This window comes from Python bivittatus, unplaced genomic scaffold, assembly GCF_059951505.1.
Source record: "Python bivittatus isolate LINGU-HERP-01145 unplaced genomic scaffold, Pbiv_v1 ctg000570_np1212, whole genome shotgun sequence".
In the NCBI taxonomy this organism is placed as follows: Eukaryota; Metazoa; Chordata; class Lepidosauria; order Squamata; family Pythonidae; genus Python; species Python bivittatus.
Genome location: NW_028277097.1, coordinates 9,616,807 through 9,643,789, shown reverse-complemented (window position 1 = coordinate 9,643,789; position 26,983 = coordinate 9,616,807). Strand labels below are relative to the sequence as shown.

Genomic DNA, 26,983 nt, shown 5'->3' with positions numbered 1-26,983 from the left:
GAAGATGTCAGAAATAGATCTGAGTGTCATCAGCATGATGTTAATTAAGGCAACTCTAATAACCTCCTGACCAGAAGTGACATACCAACATTTGGCAAGGATCCAGAGGACAAGGGGTGAAATGTACTACTCCAAATAGCTTGTCCACGTTCTCTAGTATCAGCAGTTGAAATTGATCCAGTCTAACTGTACAAGAGGAGTTACTAAATATGCTTATTTGTTCTTTCTTAAAAACCACAGCATAGTTTTTAAATGGCTTTTATACTGTACCTTATAATTTGTGAGTTGGATCCTTCTACACGTACATGCTAGCCATTAGGCAGCAGAGTGAGCAGTATACTAACAGAATACAAGCTGTCTATAAACTACTATTATATGCAGAATACATATTGAGGGAAGCTGGGTTGGACGATGAGAATGGTTTTAAAGTTGGAGGAAGAAACATCAATAGCCTGTGCTATGCTGATGACATTACAAATAATTCTGGAAACTTGAGTAATGAAAGTTACGGAGCACAGTGAAGACATGGGACTAAGATTAAATATAAAGAAGACCAAACTAATGACAACGGGCAGAACCAGCCTTAGAATTGACAGTGAAGATATCAAAGTGGTGGATGGCTTCTGCCTTTTAGGATCAACTATCAACAGCAAAGGAACAAGCAGTCAAGAAATTCACAACAGACTAGCACTTGGTAGAGCAGCCATGAAGGCCTTGGAAAATTACTCAAATGCTATGATCTGTCTATATCTACAAAGATCAGAATCATGTAAGCCATGGTATTTCCTGTCACACTATATGGAAGCAAAAAATGGACTTTAAAGAAGCAGGATAGGAAGAGTATTGATGCTCTTGAAAGTTGGTGCTGGAGAAGACTTCTGAGATATTGTGGACAGCCAAGAAAACAAACAAATGGATCATCAAACAAATCAAATCCCAGTGTTCTCACTCAAGGCACAAATGACCAGGCTCAAATTATCACCTTTTGGACACATTCTGCAACAACCAACTCACTGGAGAAGTCAATAATGCTGGGAAAGGTAGAAAGAAAAAGAAAAAGAGGATGACCAGCAGAAGGGTGGACAGACTAACTTACAGTGGCAATGGGTGCACAACTAGAAGATCTGAAGAACCAGGATGGAGACAGAGCACCCTGGAGAAAATCCATCTATGTGGTCATCAAGAGTCGACACCAACTTGATGGCACATAATCAATCAATGAGCTACTACATCCAGCTGAAGGTATTGACATTACTCTGTAGAGCTCTAAACAGTGTAGGACCCAATAACCTAAAAGATTGCCTCTCCAATACTTTCCATTCCTTGTGATAAGATCAGCTGAGGAGGCCTTACTTACCATCCGCCAGGCTGGTCCGGCTCACAGTGCAATAGCCAGAACTGGGGCTTTTTCAGTGGCTGCCCCTGAATTACAGAATTTCCTGCCAAAGAAGTCAATCAGAATGCTATATACAATCCAGCTCCCCTTAAGCTCACAGAGTAGAGAGATACAGCTGTTACATTATGTCACATAATGTATGTAACATTATGTATGTTACTGTGTATGTAACTGAAAACTCCCAAGGGAAGCATGGCTGGACCCTACACTAGAAACAAGTGAAGGCATGCCTAGCCTATGTAAGACAACAACTAATCGAGGACCAGGCTGCTTTTTAGATTATTTTTTAAACTGAACATAACTTTTTAACTTTTGCAGTTTTGTTGTCTTATAGGATTATTGGTTTTGTTGATTAAGTTTGTTATTCTGTAAACTGTGCTCTTGTAAATGCTTGTTTGTGTGTGTGGGAGGGAATTGTATAGAAATAGTAACAGCAACTTCTAGATTGTCAGGATCATTTAGTAACTTTAACTTTGGGCAATTTGCCTTCACTCTTATTAATCTATGTCCCAGAGTTGTTGTTTAATCCTGATTTCAGGAAGGTAATGATGATATGTGGGATAATAAATTATAAAACCACAAGAACATTCCTTCTTGTTGCTAGCTACAAAAGCTTTGTCTTGTCAGGCTAGATGGCTTATAGCAACTCATAGAGCTGACACAAAAAATCTGTCACCCATGTCAGGGAACCCACAGCTGCTTCTGCCAGCAAGGCATTATAGGTGAGGCACTGCCAAAGACCCAACCTGGCCACCATGGTTATCTTACCAGAATACCTTGTTCTGAGCAAGGGCCCCTTAGAGCAAAGTATTTGGACCTGGCAAGCAATCTTTTTGCCCTGATGCCTCAGGGCATCAGAACTCTTCAGAACAATGTAGGATTCCTTGGATCAAGGCACCAAAGCAGGTGTTACAACACTCTAGATAAGAGGACACCAATCTGCCAGCCTTCCAGATTCAAGGAAGGCGTTTCATAAGGTCTGCCTTATGAAAAAAATCAGATTGCCCAAGAGAGTATGGTTAGGATGGACAGCAATTAGGGGCCACCAGATCTGGGTTACAAAAAACTAGGCAACTGCTAGATGGCAGCAAAGAGAAACAGAATACTAACTTTTTGGCATCATCTCATGGTCAACTGCATTTTTGCAGCCTAGGTCTGAAAGCACTACAGCAAAAATGGGAAACAAGAGAGTCAGCTTATGGAGGTTTCCCAAGAAGCTAGATTTCTGAAGGAGAGGCTGTTGGTGAAAAAAGCCTGACAATGTGAATCTTGAGCCACTCAACTCTATCATGCCATTCAAGACTGTCCCTTTCAGTGAGGAAAAAGTGAGAAGTATGAGGACTATGTTTGGAATTAGAGTTGCTTAAAACAAGGTACACTGGATCCTATTGAATAGAAAGCTAATAAAGATCAAGTATTGAAGAACAGAAACTCCACCATCCCTTTCATAACTGCTTCTGGTTGAACATGTAACTTCTATGGACATTCTAAAATGCTTTAAAATGTTCACATTGAATAGGCTTAGATTATTATTCCCAGGATCTACTTTTGATAAGAGCCTGGAATAACAACCCGAGGGAAACAATTGAAATTTAACTAATAAAAAGGTTTCTTTTTGAAGTATCTCAGTTGGTAAGAACAGAAAATAGTAGCCAATATGAATAGGGAACACTCTATAGAAAGAGATCTGCCTCAAAATCAGCTTTGAAAAAGTATAATTATTTTGATTATTTCCATTTTTGCACTTAAATGCTTCAAGTGTCAGTTCAGGAAATTTATTTGAGAAACTTCAGGGTAAAAGAAATTATGCTACATTCCAGGGATATGTTGAGAGTAAAATGCATTTCCCCCATTACTTGCTTATGGAAAGGAGTAAACACTTTAAATCAAGGCCAGAGAAGAAGCTATCTTGAGGGCGTTTTTGGTTTCCAAAAAGCAGAAATCCACAGTAAAATAATATTTCAAAATCCCAGTGGGCCAGCTTTCTTTACCTTGCTCCAGTCTCCGGCTCTCCACTGTGCACATGGCCGAAGATAGCATCTTTGGGCTGGATCGGGTTTTTTGATGTGCTGGCAGTCAGACTCATTCTTGGTGTTGCATTCCACTGGTCTCCAAAAGGCCCCAACACCACACGTGGTAGAGCACTGGAAAAGGGCAGAGAAAGGGGGGTTGGAATAGAAGACCTCCAAGGTCCTTTCCAACCCTATGATTCTATGATTCTATAACAATGCTGCCCTTTCTTTAGGATGCAGAAGAAGGAAATGAGAAACAAGGCTGGCTGTTCCACGTGTTCTGCTGAAACATCAGGCTTTTCACCTGATTGAACTGTGCACAGCTATGGATTAATTCTAAATCATCTTCAGAAGTGATGCTTAAAATAGCTCTTCTCCCCGCTCCCCTCCCCTCCCCTCCCTTCCCCTCCCCTCCCCATTCCTATCCTTTTGGGGTCATGTCTGTTAGTTTGTAAGTTTGCAAGAAGGAATTTTCCCTGAGCATCTGTAAGCCACTCTAAACATCTTTTTGGATGAAGAGTGAGTTTGATAAATAAAAATAGGACATTGACTCTGGACATTCCTATTTTAATTTTATTTTTGAGATGCCTTTTAAGTTGTATATTTAGCATCTAATTTCCAGCTAAGAGAGCTGAGAGTGAATGGAAATAGAAGCTAATTTATTAAGCATCATATTTATCATCATTCAGCAACCACAACGAACGTAGCAAAGGCAGAGGGTAAAATCAAATTATTTATTTGTTTGTTTGAATTTATTAGCCACCCAACTCCAGACTTTTGTGAACTTCGCAAAACTTAAGAAATGAAATTTCTGTTTACCCCATACTCAGTTGTTTTCATTGACTCTAATTTTATCTATTATACCATCTGTGAACTTCCTACTGTTGTATCTCATTCTTCTGCTCCTCTTCCCAGTTTCTTTCTTTCAAATTAGTCTGAAGGTATCAACAGTCCTGGATAAAAATATAGCCTAGTATATGTTTCAGGGTTGCCTCAAATAAAATCAACTTCCTCACATGGATAGCATATTTTAAAGAACAAATGTAATCTGTAGGATTCCCTCAATTCCATTTGCGGATGCGTGTATGTATATGTCACAGAATAAAAGGCATAACCAGAAGCCTGAAACTATAGAAAGGGCTGATCAGAGTTGATAGTAGTATAAATCCAACATTTATGGAAAGTGCACAGTCCTTAGCTTGATGGATAATATGCAAGCTATTCTTCAAGGGAAGTACCCTCACTGGGTACCTGATTTGATTTGAATTGCCAACAAGTAGCAAATGTGAAAAGAATTACTTGGAGCAGTACAATTTCGATTTAGCAGGCACACTGTTGGTGGAACTACAGGTTGTGTTCAGTCACTTCTGACTCTTTGTGACCCAAGAGACATCATTTCACCAGGACTGTCAGCAACCGCTTCTTTGAATTGTTCTAAGTCCATGCATGCTTTTGCCTTCAGCAATAGTATCTATTCACCTTGTCTTCTGCCAGCCTTATTTTTTGTTGGCCTTTGATTTTTTCCAAGCATGAGGCTCTTCTCTGATGATTCTTGCCCTTGCTTGTCAAAAATACTTAAGCTTTACTGTCATGATTAGTGCTTCCAGTGAGCAATCTGGTTTTACTTCCTCAAGTACTGAATGATTTTCTTCCTGTGGATCAAGATATTCTCAATAATTTCAAAGCCATTAGTTTTATTTTGTTCAGTCTTTCTGACAGTCCAGCTTTCACTGCCATATATGGCAACTAGGAAATTCACATCCTTGAATACACATACCTTTGTTGTCAATATTACACCTCGGTACTTTAATATTTTGTTTAGACTTATCATAATCCTTCTCTCAAATAGCAGTCATTTTGTTTCATGGCTCCCATCATCATCCCTGTCAACATTTGAGCTAGGAAGATAAAGTCTGTTACGACTTCAACTTCTCCACTTGTTTGCATTGCCTTGGCACTGCCTGTTGACATAATCTACTTTTTAAAATATTGAGCAGCAAATGGCTTTCACTGTTTCTTCAGTCAACCTTAAGGAGAGATTCCTTCAGTCTTCCTTACCTCTAGAGATAAGAAGGGCATCATCAGCATATTGTAATGGTATGTGGGAATTGACCTTGGGAGAGTGGGCTGAGAGACACTGACTAGGGAAAGGTCAGATAAGACACAGAATAGCCCACAGCTGGATAGTGGGTGGGGCAAAAGGCTCAGAGGAGACCCTCCCTAATTTCTTGGGATGTAAAAGAGACGGGGAAAGAACTGTACTTTCAGACTTGCAAGATCCTGTTAATGTTGCCTTACAATAAAGTAGAATTAGCTCATCTGGTTATGTTTCCTGGCTGGTCCACCTAGTAAGGCTAACACATATATAGGTTGCTGCTGTTTCTCCAGCATTTTTAATTGCAATTTCTATTTCTTCTAATCCAATCTTTCTCATAATATATCCTGCATAGAGGGCCAGTTTGTAGTGGTTAAGGCACCAGGCTAAAAACCAGGAATCCGTGAGTTCTAGTTCTGCCTGGGTGACCATGGGCCAGTCACTCTCTCTTAGCCCTAGGAAGGAGGCAATGGCAAACTACTTCCGAAATCTTGCCAAGAAAACTGCAGGGACTTGTCCAGGCAGTTGCCAGGAGTCAACACTGGCTAGAAGGCACAAAAAAAGAAATGATTAAAAATGTATTCCTGCATATAAGTTAAATAAATAAGGGATCTGTATACAACCTTGGTGCACTCTTTTCCCAGTTCTGAAACATTTAGTTGCTCCATGTTCCTTTCAAATGGTTGCTTCCTGATATATTTCAATAGACAGATGAGATGGCCCAGGATACCTATGATTCTTAAAGGCTAGCCACAGTTTGTTGATGCCTACACAGTCCAAAGTCTTTGCATAATCAAAAAAGCAAAAATAGACATCTGTTTTCTTTGCTTTTTCCATGTTAGCAATGAGATCTCAGGTGTCTCTGTCTCTTCTGAATTCATCTTATATGTCCGATGGCTCTCATTCCATGTATTGTTGAAGTAAATTAAGAAGTATCTATTATTTGAGTGGCAGGTACAATAAAAGGAAAATCTTCATCTGAATTAATACAAAATGAAAATGTTTGGCTTGCAAAATGTATTATAAGACCTTCTATCCTCCCAGTAATTTTCTCAAGAAGATTTTTGCTTCAGTCAAAGCTAGGCTAAATATTCCACTCAAAGAAAATTCAAGTTAATTTCTTTCTAGCTTGAAGAAAAACTTGGAAGGCAATTCTGATTCGATCTGAAATTAAGTTGAAGCATCCCAAAGTAAACCACTCTAAGGCAGTTAGACTTGTTGGAATATCTTTTTTATATGTTTACAAAAAGTTTAAATTAAGTAATGCCATTGTATAAAAGCCGGCTTCTCCATTAGAAACAACAGAGCAGTGTTCCTCAACCTTGGCAACTTTAAGATGAGTGGACTTCAATTCCCAGAATTCCCTAGCCAGCATGCTGGCTAGGCAATTCTGGGAGTTGAAGTCCAACCATATTAAAGTTGCTGAAGTTGAGAAAGCTTGCAATAGAGACATTACGTAGCATACTCATATAAAGGAAAACATATATCTTATGCATAGAAAAACATAGCTGTTTTAGCTCTAGATAAAGAGACATTTGTTTAGCTATAAATAAGGAAGCATCTGCTTTATATCTAAGATAAGGAAACTTTTGTTTGTAATAAGCTAATGCATTCCATTCTATTGATAACGATTGGCTAAATTTCTAAACTTCAGAACCCTATAAAACGGGAAACAAAGAGAAGTGCTCCAGTGCCACCAACCCAAAGCAACTTGATAACTTTGGGTGAATGAACATATTTTGACTCCCCACTGAGAGTCTGGTGTATTGGATTGGATTCCCAGCTTGGCATGGACCGTGAGAAAAGAAGGTGTTTTAATCCTTCTGACAGTCTCAAAGAATCAAATGCGGTTGAAAGGCATCTTGCCTGTATAAATATGGTAGAAAAGATTGCTTCTATTTCCCTAAAACCCCAAAGAGATAAGCAACAGCTGTGCACAGCTATTCAATTGCCCTGCAATTCTCCATGGTGCTTTATTAATTAATTTGACATATTTGCAGTGAAGTGCAAAATAGGAAATAATCCATTTCACCTTGCCCAGTTGCATTCTCAAGTGTTATAAATCTCTTTATGAAAGCACCCCCGAAATTCCCAAGGAGTTCTAATTTGCTACACGATAAGCGCTTTTCAACATTTTCAGGCAAAGCAGGAAATGAACCATTCTCAGAAATGACTTCCTGTGCAGACTGTTGGGAAACTACTGTGTGTAATTTCCAGGTCCATTGGCATCCCGCAGACTCCCAGATAGTCAATCCCTATCTCTGGAACAGCCCACAGGTCACTCAGTGGAGCTAGCAAACACATAGCTTGAGATTTATTTGGTAGACATTAGCAAACATCAAAAACAGCTCAGTGGCAAAACAGGATGAAAGGCAGGCAAAAGGAGGGAAAAGTAAGCAAGAGTTTACATTGGGAACACGACTGATTCCGTTAGTATGATTTTATATGGTTTTTAACATTGTTCTTGTTCTTTTATCTAGTTCAGCCTTTTTTTCAACCTTGACAACTTTAAGACGCGTGGACTTCAACTCCCGGAGTTGTATATATTGTTGTATATATACATACTTTTCAAGATAAATATTTTGTCCTCTCAAAACCTGTGAGCATAAACTCAAGCTTGTTTACCCAGAAATAGTTTTGAGAACCAGTGTGGGATAATGATTAAGGCACTGGACTAGGATCTGGAATTTTCAGGTTCAAATCTGCTCCCAGCCATGAAAACTCACATGGCTTTGGAGCAGTCATAATCTCCCAGCCCAACCTACCTCACAGACTTCTTGTGGGAAAAAATGAGAAGTGCTATGGGTTCCACCTTGAGTCCCTGAAGGAAAGTCTGTGGAAAATCTAACAAATCTAACAAAGTCTGAGGGCGAGGTGGTCTTCCATGCTTTCATTTGCGCCATATTGTTTTTTTCAGGAATATTTCATCAGCTTCCAAAGTATAATGGCTGAAAATACTTTCAAACCAAGTGTCTGCTCTTTGGATGCATCACTACAGTAAAATAGAGGAAGTACTTTATTCCTTGGCATTTAATTGAATTGTTATATTAATATTAATTAAAACCTAAGATCCACTTTCAATTTTATCAGTCTATGCAGCTGGAAGAAAAGGACCAGAAGAGACCCAGAAAAGGTTTAGCGATATTACAAATTCAGTTTTATGGGGGCTATACATGGTAGTAGTATTTCTCAGGAACACAGCTGAAAGGTTCTTCATTTGAAGAATCTAAGAATGTTAAAGATGGTGCTGATAAAAATAACATTGCATTGACAGTTGTAAACATTGTAAGACAGTGTGAATACTCACCTCACTCCAGTTTCCCACCAACCAATAGGCATCAATATTCAGGTTTCTGGACTTTTCTGAATCAGAGTCATTTAGCAACATTGCTTTGAAAGTATTCTCACTCTTTGGCATACTGGTGTCTCGCACAAACGGACTTTCTGTGGGCCAAGGGGATATTTCACTGAAAGAGGACTTTGATGGTGTTGTATTTGCAGATTTCTCTTCTAATGTATCCTCTAATAGTGTTGGTTGTTCTGTAACAGGATCTGCTGTAACAGGTGGATTTATTTGTACATGAAGACCTTTGAGATCTGTCGTTGTCAATGAAACCTCAATTCCTCTTGCTGGAGTAACAGAAAATTGGTTGAAATTATCAGGCTGATCATCTGTATGTGAAATTCTTGAGACCTTGCTTGGGGTGAATGTAAGGAACCTTTCTGTTGGTCTTTCAGTCTGGATGTAGTCTTTTATTTCTCCTTCAGTACTGTTGGGTGTTGTGTTATATGCTTGAGTTAGATAATTACCCTTTGGGTTATAAATGGGGTCAATGGTAAAGGAGTCCTTGTTTATGGAACTACCTTCTAAAGGTATGTTCCCAGCATTTGTAACATGTGAATTAGTTATGATAGGTTCATGAGTGCTGTTTTGCAAAGAGCTGTTGTCACTAGTTACACAGGAGTAGTTACTGGGTATGTTTGAGTCAATGGAATTGTTTTGTAACATTTTTACTTCCAAGTCTTTATTTTGAGAAGAATTTACAAGACTAGAGGAAGTGGGTAACAAAGTAATGTTTTTGAGCTTGGGTATTATTGTTGAATGGATTCTTGGTTGTGGTTCTGGGGTGGCCAATTTTTTTGAAGGGCCTCTTCTGGGAGTAGCCCCTATTCTTCTAATGATCTTTCCGTTATGGAACTTGAAATGAGTCATCAGCAATCTTTGGGTGGATAGGCATTGCTGTAGACCACACAGAGCTTTAGAATGGGGTTTCTTCAAAACATCACATGGTTCTCCATTGTTTTTGGTACAAGTGACATAGCGAGTACGTACTCCTCCACCACAGGTAACTGTACACTGCAAAATAAACTATCTTTAGATATCTCATCCACTCCTCCTCCAATGAGCCAAATAAAGATACCTATCCAGCTTTTTGGTGCTACAGGGGCGGTAGCCATGAAATTGAGGGCTCATAGTTAGCTCAAAGTGCCTACTTGATGGACTGGATTTACCCCTTCAAGCTAGACATTGGACTTTTCAGGATAAAAAAAGATTGAAACAAGCTTTCTGTTGAGCCTGGACATGGCTTGAGCAATACGTTTTCCTGACTTTTATGTATTCCTGGGACCTCAGCCTTGCCTCTTGACTTCATTACGTAACTATGACTTCTGGCTCTACTCTTTCAGTCACTCTTGAATGTCATCACTGTTGAGTAAACTCATGACAGTCTCACCCTAATGTGTGACTTTTTGACTGTAGTACAAGTGGGGACACCTAGCTGACCATGCCTAATAAAAAAGGGTTAGCAGAGTCAGACCTGCTTCATCATTAGATGGGAGGCCAAAAGAAAATCCTTGGTCTGCAGCTAGACTGAAAAGCCAAAAAAAAGAAGAAGAATCCTGGAAAAAGTCAATGGGAAAAACTTTCCATATAGCCAAAACAATCAAACAAGAACCACCACCCCCCTGCAATTCTTACAGAGATATATACACTTAATCACTAAAGACTGACCTTGATTGCACTGAGTCTTTGCTGTTTAGCCTAGCCAGGCGGTAGTATTGAGCTGATCTTTAAAGTTAAGTTAAAGTACTTGGATGAGAGACTAACAGGACATTTCAGATGGCTAGATGGGAAAGTCAGAAAAATTTGCCAGTAGAAGGTAATGGTCAAGAATACCACATGAATGTGTCCATGAAGTCACTATGAGCTTGACCTGGGGGGAATCATTACTTTTTTAGTACAATTCCCAATGTACATGGTAACTGAGAATTATGGGAGATATAGTTTGACACATTTGGATGGCACCAGGGGGGAGAAGGCTGCCCTACAACTTTCACAACTTCCCAAGTCTATGCTTCACTCTGTCAGCAGTATTAGAGCGGCAGTGTATGAATAAGAGTTGTATTCCAAAGAGCATTGTTCCCGGCACAGATCTAGAGTAACAGATGGTAGACGCCTGGTGGGTGAGTGGGAGGGTATAGCCACTGTCAGCCTTAGGAGAGGAAGCTAGCCTGCGCAGCCCCACAACCCTTTAAATGTTGTTCATTTATTGGATTCACCCACCACACTAACATAGCTTGTTTTAACCAATCATGCTGAATGAAGTACAACTGTCTGGGTTTATACCACAAGCAAAACTATAAGCCATGGTTTATAAATCCCAGTCCAACAATATGTTATGGCTAAATGCAATGGGTGAACCCAGGCAATGGGGTCATTGGAAACTTCCTGAAGTCTCTGATTTAACTGATACCTGGCTTTGCCTGGGACACTCTGAAATAATGCTCAACTATTCCATGCTGAGAGGAAAGAGCACTTAATACAATATCCTTCCGATAAGTCAGCATCCACTATGATCTGGGAAGCCTGCTGTGCACTGTTGTTGATACTCTATCCAGAGCAGGTACTCAGATCAACCATCCTAGTTACACTCCTAATTAGCAGACACTGAACTACAGAGCCACATCTGGAGTTGCTGCCCAGAGAATATGCTTTGCTGGTGCCCAAGATCATTAATTTAGATGTTATGTTTCATATTTTCAGTATTCGCTGAAAATAACATTTAATTCAGTTGTTCCGGGTCTCAAGTTTTCATTTGCCCAGAAATCAGAAGAGACTTGATAGGTTGCATAAAACCAATCAGCAAAAGAATATCAGTGAAATCATATCCAATTTTACCCTTCATTTAATTTATTATACAAGGGAAGAAAAAGCAGCTTGAAGCCATGTGGGTTAGTAGCTACACATCTGTCCCCTACTAATCACAGGAAAATCAGGAGAGGATTTCTTAATAACAGGAGGCGGCAAACCTTTAAGCATTTTTAATTAAAGAGCTGCATAGTAATTAACTTATAAAGCAAGAGGCATATTTGTTTTTCTTGGACAAAGACAGGCCTATTTAATGGAAAGTCATTGCTAAGTCTGCTGTAACCCATTTCCACGTTAATTTTTTTTTTTTTTTTACATCTGCATGAAAGTCGACATGTAAATACAAATTATACATTTCCTAACCCAATGGGCATTTCTGAATATGCTTTCTCTCCTAAATATTTGGCTATAAATGCACTTGGATAAGTTTTTATCTAAAAGACACAAAACATAGACACAAAGGACACTCTGCAAGCAGTATACAATGGTGGCTCCCAGAGTGAATGGGGTTTCCAATTCTTGTTTTTCCTTTGCATTTGTTTTTTAACAACTGCCCTGTCCCCATCCCAAATGGAAAGCTGAGGAAGAATTCATGACTGGATTTTGGTGTGAAAAGATTGTGCTTTCAGTTCTGGAACTGAAAAGAAATCCTTGGACTAAGTACTGTATTTTTCCGACTATAAGATGATACTTTTTTCTAAAATCCTTACCCTAAAAACTGAAGGGCGTCTTATTCAAGGAAGTCAGCCGAGGAGAGAACCGCGCGGTTGCAAAACTGCCCATACTTTGTCTCTGCAAAGAGGCTTCCTCCTATTGCTAGCCTCCAATCACGAGTGAAATAGCTTGTCTCCCAAACAGACTTCCTCCAATCACGAGCCTGATGTAACTGACGTCAGCTGATGCTGAACAAACCAATTAGAGGAAGGCTGTTTGCAGAGACAAGCTATCGGCAGTTTCACTCGTGCTTGAATGTAATCAGTTATGCAAAAGAGCCTGGAAATAGAGCTGCAGAGAGACGGTTTGGACCTCCTCCCACCGAGTGTATCAGGTAAATGTTAACTAATTACTAAATAAAAATGTGTTCTGCACTATCTTTAAAATACTGATTTTTTAATTTTGGGCTGGAAAAGTGGGGGGGCGTCTTGTACATGGGGGCGTCTTATTGTCGGAAAAATACGGTCTGTGGTTGAAGACTCGCTTGTTACATAACTTTTTAAGTTATCTCCTAGCCTGTGAACCACTACTTTGCACTTGGCTCTGACTGGCAGACTTCTAAAACAAAAGATAACCCAAACTGAAGCACCTCCCCGATGCTGGTAGTTTGCCTACACCTGTTTTAGTGCAGCCTTTTTCAATCTGATGTGCTCCATATATTTGGGACAATCAACATGCTTGGAGATTCTAGGAGATGAAACCACAATGAGAGCCTCTGGAAATTGAAATCCAACACATCTAGAGAGTAGCACATTGAGGAAGGTGGCTTTACAGCAGGTGAGTTTTGAAACATATAATTGAGTATCTGTGAGAAAAATGGCTTCCTTCCTCATACTTTATAAGAAACAAAGGCGGGATATCCCTCAGCTTGCCCACTGGGTGTGGAGATAACAAATACAGCAAATTCCACCAGAAATCTGTCTCATCTTTCTCTTGTTTGATAGAAACGACAGAGTCAGGAGTGGCACACTGATCAGCCCCTTCTCCTCTGAAACATTAACCTACCCTTTCCCAATTTGGATGCTCTCTAGATATATGACTTCAAATTCTCAGCAGGGTCTATGCTGTGTCCATCCACGTTGGGGAAGTCTAGATTAGCAGATGACAGGTGGAGAAAGTAGGATTAGAGGACTAGTTGTTTTATTAGGCCAACCTTTTCAAGAATGACTAAATTTACAATGGCTGGGGGCACATTTAGTATTTGTGGGGGGACATCATAGACATGGCTAGATTTTCCTTTTTGTGTGTGTGTTATTACAGAGTTGGGATTTAATTCTATTTTTGTTTAATTGTGTTAAGTCTAGGTTGGGCATTCTTGCTTTAAAGATGGGGAAGCAAGCGGGTAGATCCTCCTAATTGCTAAAATATTATTTATTTCTTGCCTTAGTTTATTGTAAAGGCCATGGGAATTCAGATGTACTGGTTTTAGAATCAACAGTGTTTTCAGGCAGCTGGCAGGATTCAAAGTCTATCTCTTCCTGAACAAGGACAGAATGCAAAACAATAATCGTACACACCAAAGGTGCAATAGGAAAATAGTTCTTTTCACAGACCTAGAGGAAAAAATGGTCTGAATACATGTCTCTTGCTTAATCTAAACCAAGGATGGGATGTTAGTGTCAACTCTAAGCTGCCTGAGTTCTTATAAACAAAGTTGATTTACAGACTTACCTCAGTCCAGTTGCTTACTGTCCAGTCAGAGGGGCACAAGATATCCCTGTTACATGAAAAGCGAGTCTTTGGTTTTAGCAGATGCTGGCACTTCTCTGCAGGCAAAGCCTGCTCGTCAAATCCCACTGTCTGGATACAAAGGACAGTGCGCTTCTTTTCTCCTGTGGGGCCACAGGTGGTGGAACACTTCTGCCATTCCCCTGCCCACCATCTGCACAGAAAGCAGATTTTCTCGAAATTTTCATGTTTTTTTCAAAATTTTCATGTTTTTTCAATATGTTTTGAAAGACTTCATTTATTTTCATAGTTTGTATCAATAGATGTTCTTTTTCAGAACAGATTCTGTTTTAAATTTTCACAATTGGCTTATCCGTGAGTGGCGCATGGGCTTGTCCTCAAATATATAAGGGTACCTTTAAAAAGTATTACCATAGGTACTCGCAGAAAAGCCCATCTGCAGATAAGCTGAACCCAATATTTTAGGTGTGTTTTGGAACCTAAAATCTTGGGTTATCCGTGAGGATAGACAGTATTTCTCCTTTTTTTTCCTTCCTTATCGCGTGCCTTTGCCATAAAATTTTGTAAACTTTTCTGCAATTTGCAAAATGTTAATTATGCAAAAAGGGAAAGCTTGCTGAGCATGTATGTATACAGTTTAGTCTGCCATAGGCCCAACAATATCTTTGTCCTGATCCTGCTTAATTTTTTGCAATGCAGCTACTGGCATGTCACCAAATTGCCAAATGTGGCCCTAGATCCTAAAATAGTTCCCTATCCTCCTTCCTGAGGACCAGCAATAATCTCCTGATCAATCCATTTCACTTCCAAGATAAGGGGTTCCAAGATAAGGGGAACCAGAGTGGTGGGCAAATCCACCAAAGGTAATCATGTGTTTTGTTCCATGCCTCAAGATGAAAAGTTCCACCCAATTTTAACATCATTAATCGGGGCTGATTCTCCATTATGACATTCTTTAGTAAATGTTCACAGTTTCCATCTATTCTTGTGCATTTGCGCTGAGAAAGCAAAACCCAGAGACAATGAGATTGAGAAATGCATGCTGAAAATCATCTAGGATTCACTTTCACATGAGGGACAGTTTGCAGTGGGAAGCTGAAGGTGGTCCTGCACACTTGATTAATTACAGTACGATACCTTTGACATTTCCTAAGAAGTCTGCTTTGGTCACCTAATGCAAAGAGAGGACTCCTTGGAAAAGACCCTGATGCTGGGAAAGATTGAAGGCAAAAGGAGAAGAGGATGGCAGAGGATGAGATCGTTAGATAGCATCACTGAAGCAATGAGCATGAAACTGAGCAAACTCAGGGAGGCAGTGAAGGACAGGAAGGCCTGGCACGATATGATTCATGGGGTCACAAAGAGTTGGACACGACTTAACGACTGAACAACAACAAGAAGAAGAAGACTGCTTAATGTATCTCCATTTATTAATGCTAAGCTTTAAACCTTTTTAACCCAGACACTGTTTGGAGGCCACTTTTACCAATTACTTGCCTCCTGTATATTAGCTTCTGTGTTGGAAAACAGAGCTGCTCGAGCCTGGCTTTTAAACCTTAAAATCTGGCTAGTTCTCTCAAAGCCAAAAGGCTCACCCCTGGGAAATTACCTAACTTACTGCTCCCAACTGCTCAGATTGGAGAGAGATCTGAGCTATAAAAATCAGGACAATTACTGAATGGCAGCAATGATTTACGATTTTTAAAATCTCTTTGTGATCATATAGTGTAGTGTTTCTCAATCTTGGCTGCTTGAAGATGTGTGGACTTCAACTCCCAGAATTCCCCAGCAAGCATGGCTGGCTGGGGAATTCTGGGAGTTGAAGTCCACACATCTTCAAGTGGCCAAAGTTGAGCAACACTGATACAGTGGTTGCCTGGATGCTCATCCCAGGTCTAGGTAACACTGATTTAAAATGTATCTCATCAGGAGAAAGCTTCATCTCAGTAAACCTACGAACAAGCATGTCATATGTGATTATACTTCTGCTCCCAACATTCTTCAATGAACTTGGACATGTGTCATACTGCACGGAAAACAGTCCTGTTTTTAAAATGTCCTCTGTTCTTAAAGGCTATGCAATTCAAATTAGGTTAAGGATAAAGAACACCAAAAGAGTGAGCAACAGAATTTGCCCAGAGTAATTACAGCAACTTTGTGGTTTCTGTTTTAAAGAACAAGAACACTATTTACAGGGAGTGTAAGGGCATTTTAAAGACGCCCACCCATTGGGATGTGATCAGCATACATTGGTGTTAAACAGGCAGAAAACCCAGTAAATTCTTGTAGCAGATGTTCAGTGTTTACTCTGCAAAATCAGCAGGAGCCATCATAAAATTAATTGCCAGTTAGTTTAATCCTGATTAATATTATTAGACAATAAAATCTCATCTGAGTTTTGAAAGTTCATAGCAGAGAGAGTGTGCCACAATAGATTCAGGCTGCAGTCCTATTTTCTTGCCACACAGAAAGTAAATCTACATTTTATGGGAATTATTTCTAAAAAGGCATATAAAACTGCATATATATTTGGTAAATATGTAGAAAGTTATGTAATGTATAGAAACATATAGTAAAGTTGTTGCATTGAAATAATGGGTACTAGGAAAGTTGAGGCATTTGAGATACATTCAAATTACATATATTAGGGAATGTTCCTTGTGAAAATTAATGTGGTTTTTCTTGCGTTTTGCTTTTCTTAAAGTGATTTGCAGGAAAAAATAGATGGTATGGAATAATAAAAAAAATACTGTACAATGAAGATTGACTGATAAACTGATCTTCACTTCCTAACTTCTGAAAAGTCATGTATATGATTAAACATTAAATGCAACATAAGGCCAAACTAGAAATGATATTAAATGCATCACCTGCTATTGACTTTTTCATACTTAATTTGATAATACGAGTAACAAGCAAGGTGAGGATGGAACTTTCATCAGAACTGTGATATAGAAAGAGAATGAGTATAGCTCTGTCCTTCTGCATCATATATCTGCCAAAATTATTCCCCTTCTTCCTGGATATAATCAGCCTTGAGAGAAAAGCTTGTATTGATCTGAACTGAGAGAAACAGGAGGGGTGATTTTCATCAGTAGCATGGCAGAGGAAGAAAATGGCCCCTTTTTTTCAATCAGTATTTTCTGACTGAAAGATTGGTGATTAGAAGTTACAAAATTGAAGGAGCCAGAACAAACAATCCATTTAGTTCATCTCTACTGGCCAACATTTAGGAAGTTTTGTATAGCATCAGCAAACCATTGCCATACTCCTCAGAGCTGGCCTTCAGAATGGTCCCACATTCCATATCTGCTGTAGAACTTTTTCAGTCACATGTTAGCTACTAAGATAGCCCCCAACACAGGAAGAAATCTTTGAGAGCTGTTCAGTGCTCAGATAGGTAGTCAGAACTTGGAATGTTTAGATATGCAAACAGGAAATTGAGACAGAAGATTGAACAAAAGGCTGGTGACATGAAGGCTGACCTTCATGGTTTATTTAAAGGTTCTTTTCCTTACCTCTGATTCAAGGGGAAAGAGACTTTATCTCTCCTTGGGAAATGCCACAAACTGCAGCAATACATCACATGATCTATGACTTTTCAATTTAAAGTCCTTCATGTATTATCTCAGATCACATTATGACAGGGCTTGGCAACCTTTTCAGATCAGTAGTGGTTATGCCAAAAATGATTGCTGAAATCTCACTAACCCTTCTCTGAGTTCTTATCTGTTCTTGGGCAAGAATGCAAACACCTTATAATTTTCACCTACAATCTCTGTGAGAGCCTCAAAATCTTAAGAAAATTCAACCAACGTTGAAATGAAATGAAATTAAATTAAATTAAATTAAATTAAATTAAATTAAATTAAATTAAAAACTTTTACAATTTAATTTAGAGAGTTTTATAGATGGTGCTTTGGAGATCCACCTCCCTTATAACAACTTCCTAAGATAAGCCACATTACAGAGGCAGAACTGAGAGAATTAGTGAGGATATAAAACATGATGTTATTAAAGTACATCATCTATCACCAGTGGCATCCATGGGGGGTAAAAAAAATCAACATGGCAGTTGCGTAGAGCAATCAAAGCCCATCCCTTTCGTATGTGTGTCAATGTCACGTGCATATACAGTGGGGTGGGACTTCAACTGCACAGTTGAAACTGCCTCTTCTCAACTTTTTTGAGCCGCTCCCTGCAGACACAACTGCCCCTCACCTTTTACTACTGCTCCTGCTGGTTTCTGAAAGCTTTAGTTCATTATTGTCAGAATGAATGCAGATTCTGGATCATTACCTGAGAAAATTGTTGACTTAGCCAAAAGCTGACAAAAAGTTGGAATAAGGGATGCTGGATAAAACATTGTGTAATTCACTTTGCTAACCCATTCTCATATTATTACTGATCTCTCACACAATTTAATTTTTCTTTAATTTGGATAGTGATTTTTCTGCAATCTTATATGGCCTGGGATGGAACAATTTTTTTTCCGAGAAAGATTATAGTTGATTTGTCATCATTATCTTAAAATACCTTCCTCTGTATTATATGCATGCGTACCTTTGTGGACAATCTTTTTCAATGCATTTTTTTTGTTTTGCCGTAGGCTGTGTTTCTGGGTCACAAAACAGATTTTTCACCACACTCTTCCCCTTTTTCATACAGTGGGCAATCTGTCGTTGAAACCCTACAAGAAAAAAAATAAAAAATGTAAAACTTCTAACTTTAGACTATCTTTAAGAAGGTAGACATATTTGTGTGTAGCAGTAGCTCATATTAGGGGTTAGCACTGCTGGGAAATGGCTGAGTAAACAGATTTTCAGGAGGGCATCCTGCTTGCCATTAACACCAAATGCCCGCACCAAGCATCTGCCAGTTTTTAAATTTATTTATTTATTTATTTATTTATTTAAATTCATTGGCTGCCCAGCTCCAGTGGACTTCACTTATATCATTGCAGAGTGTGTCTGTGTGTCCTAGAGTTTTTTAAGGAACTGTAATGGTAGTTAACATTGTCATTTAGCATTCCAGCTAAAAAATTCTTTCTACTCCTGATATGGCCTTGTGCCATCCACATAATGGATTTTTAATTCAAAAAGAAAGGAGAAGCTGCCAGTACTAAAGGATCACTAGGGAAGATCTTGAAGAAGCTCAAGAAGAAATGGAAAGAGAAATGAAAAGATGAGAGGAAACAGAAGAAAATAAATAGGTTGCCTTTTAGATGTGTGGGACTTTAGTTCCTCAAAATCCCCCAATAACCATGCAGACTGGGAAAATATAGGAACCAAAGTCCAACTCATCTCAGGGTCATCAGGTTAGGCAAACCCAGATTGACCCTGTTGGAATTCAACTTTACATGAACCAGTTTTCTGCACTTGTAAACTAGGGGCAATAGATATAAATAGTAGAGGCGCTTTTATCTCCTTTCTTATCTAAAGTATTTACTTCACACGTCTCTATCTAACATGCCTCCTGTTGATTAGATTGATAATCTCTGTGCTTACAAACACTTCCTTCTTCCCTCCGTTCAGTTCAAACTAGACCAGTACATAGGAACTGTTTTGTACAGATGTAAATGGTGAAGTAAGTTGGTAATAAGAATTAATCAAGAAGAAAGGATAATTACCAGAAATTAACCAGCAGCATCAAGGAGGGCATCTCAGTTACCATGGGCAGCAAGTGAGGGATGTTAGCCTCTTCTTGAATGACAAGAGATCAAGCACAGGTAGCTTGCCAGGCTTCAAAATAAGCTGGCTTTTATTTTACAAACAGATTTGTGCATATATGCTTCTGGGCAGGGAGGTCTGTTCATTTTGACCTTCCAACCCAAGTACCCGGTAGCTAGTCTGTCAGTAATGCATGAAGGCTTGATGCTGGCTGAGGTCCCCTCTGCTCACTACATACTTTCAGTTTCTGACAAGAGTGAAATTCTCTTTCTACCTTATTCACTCCACAGAGGCAGCTAGAAGTCACCTCCAGCAATTACTTCATCAGTTATTATTAGCTTGAACAGAGCTAATATAAATGCTTTCTACCCTTATTTTTAAAAAAAAATGTGAAAAGATTGCTGATTTTTACAGTGCGATATCTGTATTAAAATAGGGCAAAACAAAAGCTGCTTTTATCTCCTGCAGTAGGAAAAATACCATTGTTTTCCTGAAGTTTAACTAATAGATTATTAGTTAAGATAAATAAATTTAGTAGACACACAGTGTAGCTTTCTGTATGCTGATTTTATTGATGGCCTTTCAAAGAGCATGTAAATTAGGTATTAATAACACACTATTTGCCAGTTCTAGAGCAATTTAATTATACCCTGGTCAGTATATTGTTAGAATACTGAATGGTGAGACCAAAGCAGCTGACAAGAGAGAGGAAAGGAACTTGGAGCATCGTGATTTCTTACCATTGCCACAAGTTACACTACAACTTGTCCAGCTTCCATATTTCCAAAAGTATTCAGGCTCCTCCACTTCATTCTCCAAGTTTGAGTCTTTGCGGACAGTGTATTCATATTTTATTCCAGGGTTGTTCTCCTGAAAAAGGAGCTGAACAAGATTTATTGTACATTTTAATCACAAAATGATGTCGAACCAGAATACTCTCTTCTCTTCTTTTTCTCTATTTTTAGGACTACCAGATTGGGGCTACAAAGATCCAGAAGACCATGAGCCAAACCACAGATCACAACCAAGGAAGCAAGAATCACACAGACCTCAAAAAGGAGTTTTCATATAAGAATTAAAGGTAAAGTATTCATCCTGGAAACTACAGGAGTCACTCCAGATCTCTTCTATTTAGCTATTTTGAGTCTCTAGTTTGGGGAAAATAATAAATAAATTATTGTGCTCTTTAAGATGAAGTCTCCTTGAACAATTTGAATCTCTTCCCCCAGGGCTTCTTGCAAGCTGGTATGAACTGTAGATATGTGGGGGTTTCTGCAGGGTGTGCTAAAAATGTCTAGATGCTGGCCACAACAGTATGATTGAAACTCCACCTGTTTTTAATGCAGTCACTTCAGTCTCATCATCATGGCTGCCACCTCGACTTGTGTAGATATAAACTGCTAACAAACTCCTCTCCCATCTGTGGATTATGTTTAGAGTTCCTCCTGTTTCCTTCCCAGCCTCCTCACCATCTCTCACACAAGGTGGCAGAAAGAATTACAGTTTTCTGGATCTCCTTGCTTCCATTTGTTCTTGCGTCCCAGCTCTGGCCGCTCTAATATTTTGATGTGTTCAATCAAAGAGGTAGAAAACCTACAACCCTTTCCATAAGCCCCTGCAAAAGGTAATCTAACAACATCTGCAGGCCATATGTTCTACTGCTGTAAATAATAGCACCGAAATCTTCTTCTTGTTTTCCGAACAAGAAAAAAGTGACCAATAAATACATGTAGGGCAAACACAGTTACGAGGCAGAGTGAAATCAGGTTCTGGTGATAGATTGAGAAGAGTGACATTGAGACCAGTAGACTGGGGGCAATATAGCAGGAAAATGACCAGGACTGTTTTCTAGAAGGCCTTCCAGACCAAATGCCTAGTCTGAGGGTAGTTCATCAGAACAAGGTATTGTGGGTAGAGGATTTTTGCAAAAGTAAAAGAAAAATCCCAAGAGACAAAAAAGCCTGATACACCTTAGTGGGAACCATCGATAGTCAGCATCTATAGAACGGTGACTAAGAGAGGGAAACCTCAAGAACTGGGAAAGTTAAAATGAATGGGCTGGCTATTAAAAGAAGACAGATGAAAAGACACATAGAAACAAAATGTGGAGACAGAACCTTCTAATTATCTGGAGATTACATCCCATTCACAGTAACTGCACCTTGAGAAATTAATCTGATATATTACCAAGCATATTAATTTGATCATCTGTTAGTACACTGGACAATGTACCTATTCCTCAACAATGATATATGGAGAGAGAAAGAGAAAAAAGGGAAGTAGAGGAGACAGTGCAAGCAATTCAATGAAAACTAGGTATAGACAGGGAATTCTAAAACTATGAAAAACTAACAGAAGAGATAGCTTGGCCAGAAATAATCTCCTCTGCAACATTTCATTGCAGGGCCATACATTCTGCTGTTTTCTGTAGGAAGATCATGTGGGGAAGAGAACAGATTTCTCCATGTCGTTTAAGATTTGAACAGTGGACTGAATTAAGGGATGTATATAAATATTGCTGACTTTTGAGAGAGTCCATAACAATGTCTCACTAGGCAGGAACCACAAGATACAGTTTCTCCAAGGTATACTTCCCATTGGCTGTTACAGAGCATATTCATTCATTCATTCATTCATTCATTCATTCATTCATTCATTCATTCATTCATTTAAATTTATATATACTATGCACATATAATATCCTACAAGGTCCAGTTAAAAAATTGGCACCTATCAAGTTAGCTGCAGTAGGTCACATTGGATCCAGTTCACAAGCTGTTATTTGCAGCAGCACAACCGTGTGAGATGAGAAAAGCTGCAAATGTTGAAAATTTCCTTTCTGCGCTACATTCACACTCCACATTACACCCATCAGTTAGCTAGTGCCTGTTTCTCACTTGACACACCAGCATACCTGTAACCACAAGGATTCATTTGTGGGTCCAGAAGCAGTGAGGTTTTCTAAATCTCCTTTTCTTCCATACTGAAATATTGTTCCTGCCACTTTGTAATCTCCATTCCACTGAATAATAAACCCTCCATTTAGGTAATACTTCTGAGGGTCTTCACTTCGTAGCGCAAGGAAATTCCCCGCTTCTGACACTTCAACCACCTTGATGTGTCTTGCGCCTTTGGGAATCAGGCCAATGTCAACGTAACCTATGTGAGGAAGACAAAGACAATGTAACCTATGTGTTGGATTTAAAAACATCTCCAGATGTTGCTGAAACCCAGCTAGCATCATCCAGTGGTCCAAGATATTGGGACTTGCAGTGTGTAAAAGGCCATAAATAGGCTACCTCTGGTTTAGAACAGAGGTGAGCAATATATGGCTTCCAGTACCTTTAGTCCTGTCTAGCATTCCAGGAGGTCTTTAAAATATTTACCTTTTTATTTTATTAATGAAATTTAACAAAGAGAGATAACAGTTATATAACAGTGATAGTACAATTGTATCTGTGTGTGTGTGTCAGAGAGAATATGAACTATTTTTTTTATAAAAGAAAAAGATCCATGTAGTATTAACATACAGTTAGGTCAACCCTTTATCATATTATTAAATTTAGATCACGTAGAAACATGCCACTACTGTAATATCAAGGGGTTTGTTATTCTGTTGTTCTGTTCTCTCTCCTATGTGTTTTGCAGTTTTATGTTGGTTGTTCAATCACTGTAATAGGAATATCTACCTCCTGCTCCACCTCCTGATTTCCACAATATCCAGACATTTCAAAAATCAGTGAAGAACACATCTCTGGAATCCACTCTTTAACATCTGGAATTCTCCTTTCTTTTCACCTACGTAGATGGTTCTCCTAGCTGAACCCAAGGCTTGAAAGAGCCAGAGCTCTTCCTAAGGTATCAAATTCCATATTTCTGAAGTATAATTCAGTATCCCACATACATCCTTAATGACGATATAGTGAGAAATGAGGGGAGCTCCAGTCCAACAACAGATGTTGCCCGCCCTTACTTTGGAGCACCTCAGTGGTTTCTAATGTAAGAACGTTTGGTTGAAAACTAGATCTGAAAATTGAATTAATTCACAATTTGCTCCTGTTCAGGCATTCCATCTGTGCAAAGCACTTTTGTGTAAGAGGGATGGCACAGTATGTGCATTCTCATTCATGGCTTCACCATGCCTGCTTGAATGCATGTAGAATTCTCTGTCCAATTAGCAATAATGATTAAACAAGGACCTCCCGCCCCCAGTTGTACTATTTCATTTGCATTCAAACAAACATGAAACTCTCTGACTCGTTCTTAGCCAGGAGTCTTGATTAAACAGGTCCTACCCTTAAATGTATCCCCTGTCTGAGCAGAGGCAGTTTTATGATTGTCTTTAATCATAAAACATCAGTACCAAGAAGCTTAAATAAACCAACAAGCCACTAAGGAATTAACCCCTCCTCCCCATCTCACTGTTTTAGTTTCCTTGAAACAATCTAAAGGGTCAAATGAAATAGCACTGAACAAAGAATTTAGCTCATCCTAACAGCTTAGACATTTGCTCTTTAATACAACTTGCTGCATACCTAAGTGTGAGAACTCATCTGTCTGATTAGGATTCATCTTCAGTTGATTAGTCCTCAATCCATCCATACTGACTCAGCTGTCTGAGGGGAAATAGAGCTGGAGTTCACCTGCATGAATGACCCCCCTCCTCCCAAATCCCATAATGATCGTAGCAAAAGGTTTCCAATAGATGTTAATAAGTATGAGGGACTCCAGAGCACAATAAACTTCTGGGGCTCCATGGCACAAATGCCCTACAGCTAAACAAACTCTCACCTGTGTTGTTTTCTGAAACTTACTCTTCAGATCAAAGTTTAACCATAATTCACAATGCCTCTGACTCCCAAGCTACCAAGAGACTCCATGGCGGATGGTATCAAGCCACAGAGAAATGAAGATTATCAACAAGGTTGCATCTTCTCTGCCTCTCTCCTAATCGAGAACATCCATTAGGGTGACCAGAACAGTGTCAGTATCAAATCCAAGCATGAGGCCAAACTGAAATGGACAGAGATCATTCATTTGTTTCATAGATATTTGGAGTCGAATTCTCCAACATGGAACATCATGGGATGTTAAAAATCCTGTTTTACAGCATCCTATGCCAAAAGAGATTAAGTGACCAAGCCAAACGTTCTTGATGATGGGCAAGACAACAGAAGGTAAGTTGCATCTTCCAATACTTTGCCCATATCCCATATCAATGGAACTTGAAGTCATACAAGACAGAGCTTTAGAAACCTCTACTGAAACTGTACTGGCAAACTGACAATAACTTCACATCAGATACAACTGACATTATCTTCTAAGTCCCTTGCAAACTTATTACAGTATGTATTTACTACTAGGATCTCACTATATTACCATCTAAGTCTTACTTCTGTAACTACTCACTTCCCAGGACAGTTTTGTTGGACAGGTACTCAAGGATGTATAGTTCTTATACATACAGTACAATCATTTCAGAATCAACACTTCCATTAAACAGGTGAAATAATGTGCTTTTGTTCATGTTTGAATATCCTTGCTATTACATTTCTGCCATCTCTGTTCTAGTTATTATCTGGCCTGTTTCATAATTAATGAATCTTCAATAAACTAGACATCTGTCTGAGTTCAGTTTACTAACTCTTTGAAAGTTACCAAATCGTAAGGAGACCTGGGCTTTGACAGATCTGCCAGCCATAATTTTTGTAAACTGCCCCAGCCCTGAAGGACTCTGATCAGTGTACAAGTTTAAAAACCAAAACATAAAAATAAAATACAAAATTCCAAGTCAGTGTATTATAATAGGGCAAATACCAATTGGGAAGAGCATCTCATTAATCCAGAAATGTTAAAGAATGGTTTGCTGAACATAGAGACCTGCTTTGGACACAACTGTAAGCCACCATAAGTGGAATCACACATTGCACTAACCTAAAAGCAAGCAAGATGCATTATAAATGTATTTATTTATTTAGAATATTTACATGGGCACTCAACCAAGTAACAATGGGCAGCTTCAAAACACATGAATAAAAACGACGTATAAAAGCTGCAAGGCAACACCAAACTAAAAATAACCAAGGCCCTTCACATAACTACACATAAGGGGCTCCACTAACATCCTGGCCCATAATGTGACTTGTGCATCAAACCCCAGGGCCTGTAGCTGTGGAATTCCAAGTCAGTCCCTACAGAATTCTTAATCTGTATTTCAGCTGTCAAAGTGATGCCTAATATATTACTAGACCTTTTTATTTAACAAGAAAGCTTTGCAAGTAAGAGTTAACAGGATACAGAAACATTTTTTCTCCCTGTTGCAATCTTAGCTGCAGAAATGACTTGCAATTTCTCTGATTCTTGGTGGCAAACTCTGGCCCCCAAAGACTAATTAGGACATAATGTTCCTCAGTAATCAGGACTCTTGAAAAGTGCACACTTCTAAAATTAGAATATTTTCAAAACTTTTCCAGTCCATCTGCAAGAATCAATCATATCTTTAAAGACAATAAGATTTCTTCCCAGCAGGATTCAGTAGGTGCTCCTCTGACTGAAGAATGAAAAGAAAAAAGTATTTTAAATGAAAGCATTATGAGAGAGGACCAGAGGCGCAAAGTTTTGTAGGCAGCTATACATCATGACTTTTTTTCCTTACTATCATAGCCTTTAAGCACCTTTTCAGATGTCCTTTGCAATGGGTGGATGGCTGCATTCAGATTTTGGCTTAGAAATTTCTGATAAATACATGAAAGGTCTTTAAGGCTTACACAACAGAGTTTTATAGAACAGTACTGGATACCCTGAATTTTAAAGCAGCTGTAAACCCACAGATAAAATGTAATGGCCAGGAGGACAAACAGAAGCCATAACCTTTCTGTTCTCTTTTTCATAAGCACCGAACAGAAGTCTTACATAACCTTGAAAAAGTTAAACATCAGTGTTTGGCTACAGATCTGTATTCTCCCTGCTCTTTCCCAAAAAATGCTTTGTACCAAAGCTTTCTGCTCTCCCTCCTTCCCTCATGCTTTTCTCAAGGAGAAATTGATAGCTTTTATTCAAATAGAAAAGAAACAATAGCTGAAAATATGAATCATTTCCCCCAGCTGCACAACGCGGCGTGTGTGAATTTCAGCTGGTGTTCTGGATAGAGCTATGATTCCTATTCATATCAAATAATGCACCAGCCTATTTAATAGGGCTTGGACAAGCGTAAAGATGTGGCCTGGGAAAGGCTTGTTGGTACATTTTGACAATGCTCGC

At 39.0% G+C, this 26,983-nt stretch overlaps 1 protein-coding gene and 1 long non-coding RNA gene across 9 annotated transcripts in view; one reads left to right on the top strand and one right to left on the bottom strand.

Moving 5' to 3' along the window:
• The window catches only part of LOC148214328 (uncharacterized), a 28,099-nt gene extending 1,841 nt beyond the window's left edge, over window positions 1-26,258 (top strand). The window contains exons 2-4 of one of the 2 annotated variants that reach the window (XR_015798291.1): window positions 20,689-20,804; window positions 23,372-23,581; window positions 24,545-26,258. This is a non-coding gene — a long non-coding RNA (uncharacterized LOC148214328). Of the gene's footprint in view, window positions 1-20,688; window positions 20,805-23,371 lie in introns of both variants that reach the window. The other variant, XR_015798290.1, reaches the window with a different exon arrangement.
• The window catches only part of ADAMTS12 (ADAM metallopeptidase with thrombospondin type 1 motif 12), a 136,056-nt gene that overhangs the window by 8,235 nt on the left and 100,838 nt on the right, over window positions 1-26,983 (bottom strand). For 5 of the 7 annotated variants that reach the window (XM_088152864.1, XM_088152863.1, XM_088152867.1 and 2 more), the window contains 6 exons: window positions 22,638-22,882; window positions 20,464-20,605; window positions 18,618-18,744; window positions 14,037-14,247; window positions 8,811-9,860; window positions 3,388-3,540 (listed from right to left, as the gene is read on the bottom strand). In XM_088152864.1, the coding sequence (XP_088008990.1) occupies window positions 3,388-3,540; window positions 8,811-9,860; window positions 14,037-14,247; window positions 18,618-18,744; window positions 20,464-20,605; window positions 22,638-22,882 (1,928 nt within the window). The remainder of the gene's footprint in view (window positions 1-3,387; window positions 3,541-8,810; window positions 9,861-14,036; window positions 14,248-18,617; window positions 18,745-20,463; window positions 20,606-22,637; window positions 22,883-26,983) is intronic. The other 2 variants (XM_088152868.1, XR_015798289.1) reach the window with 2 other exon arrangements.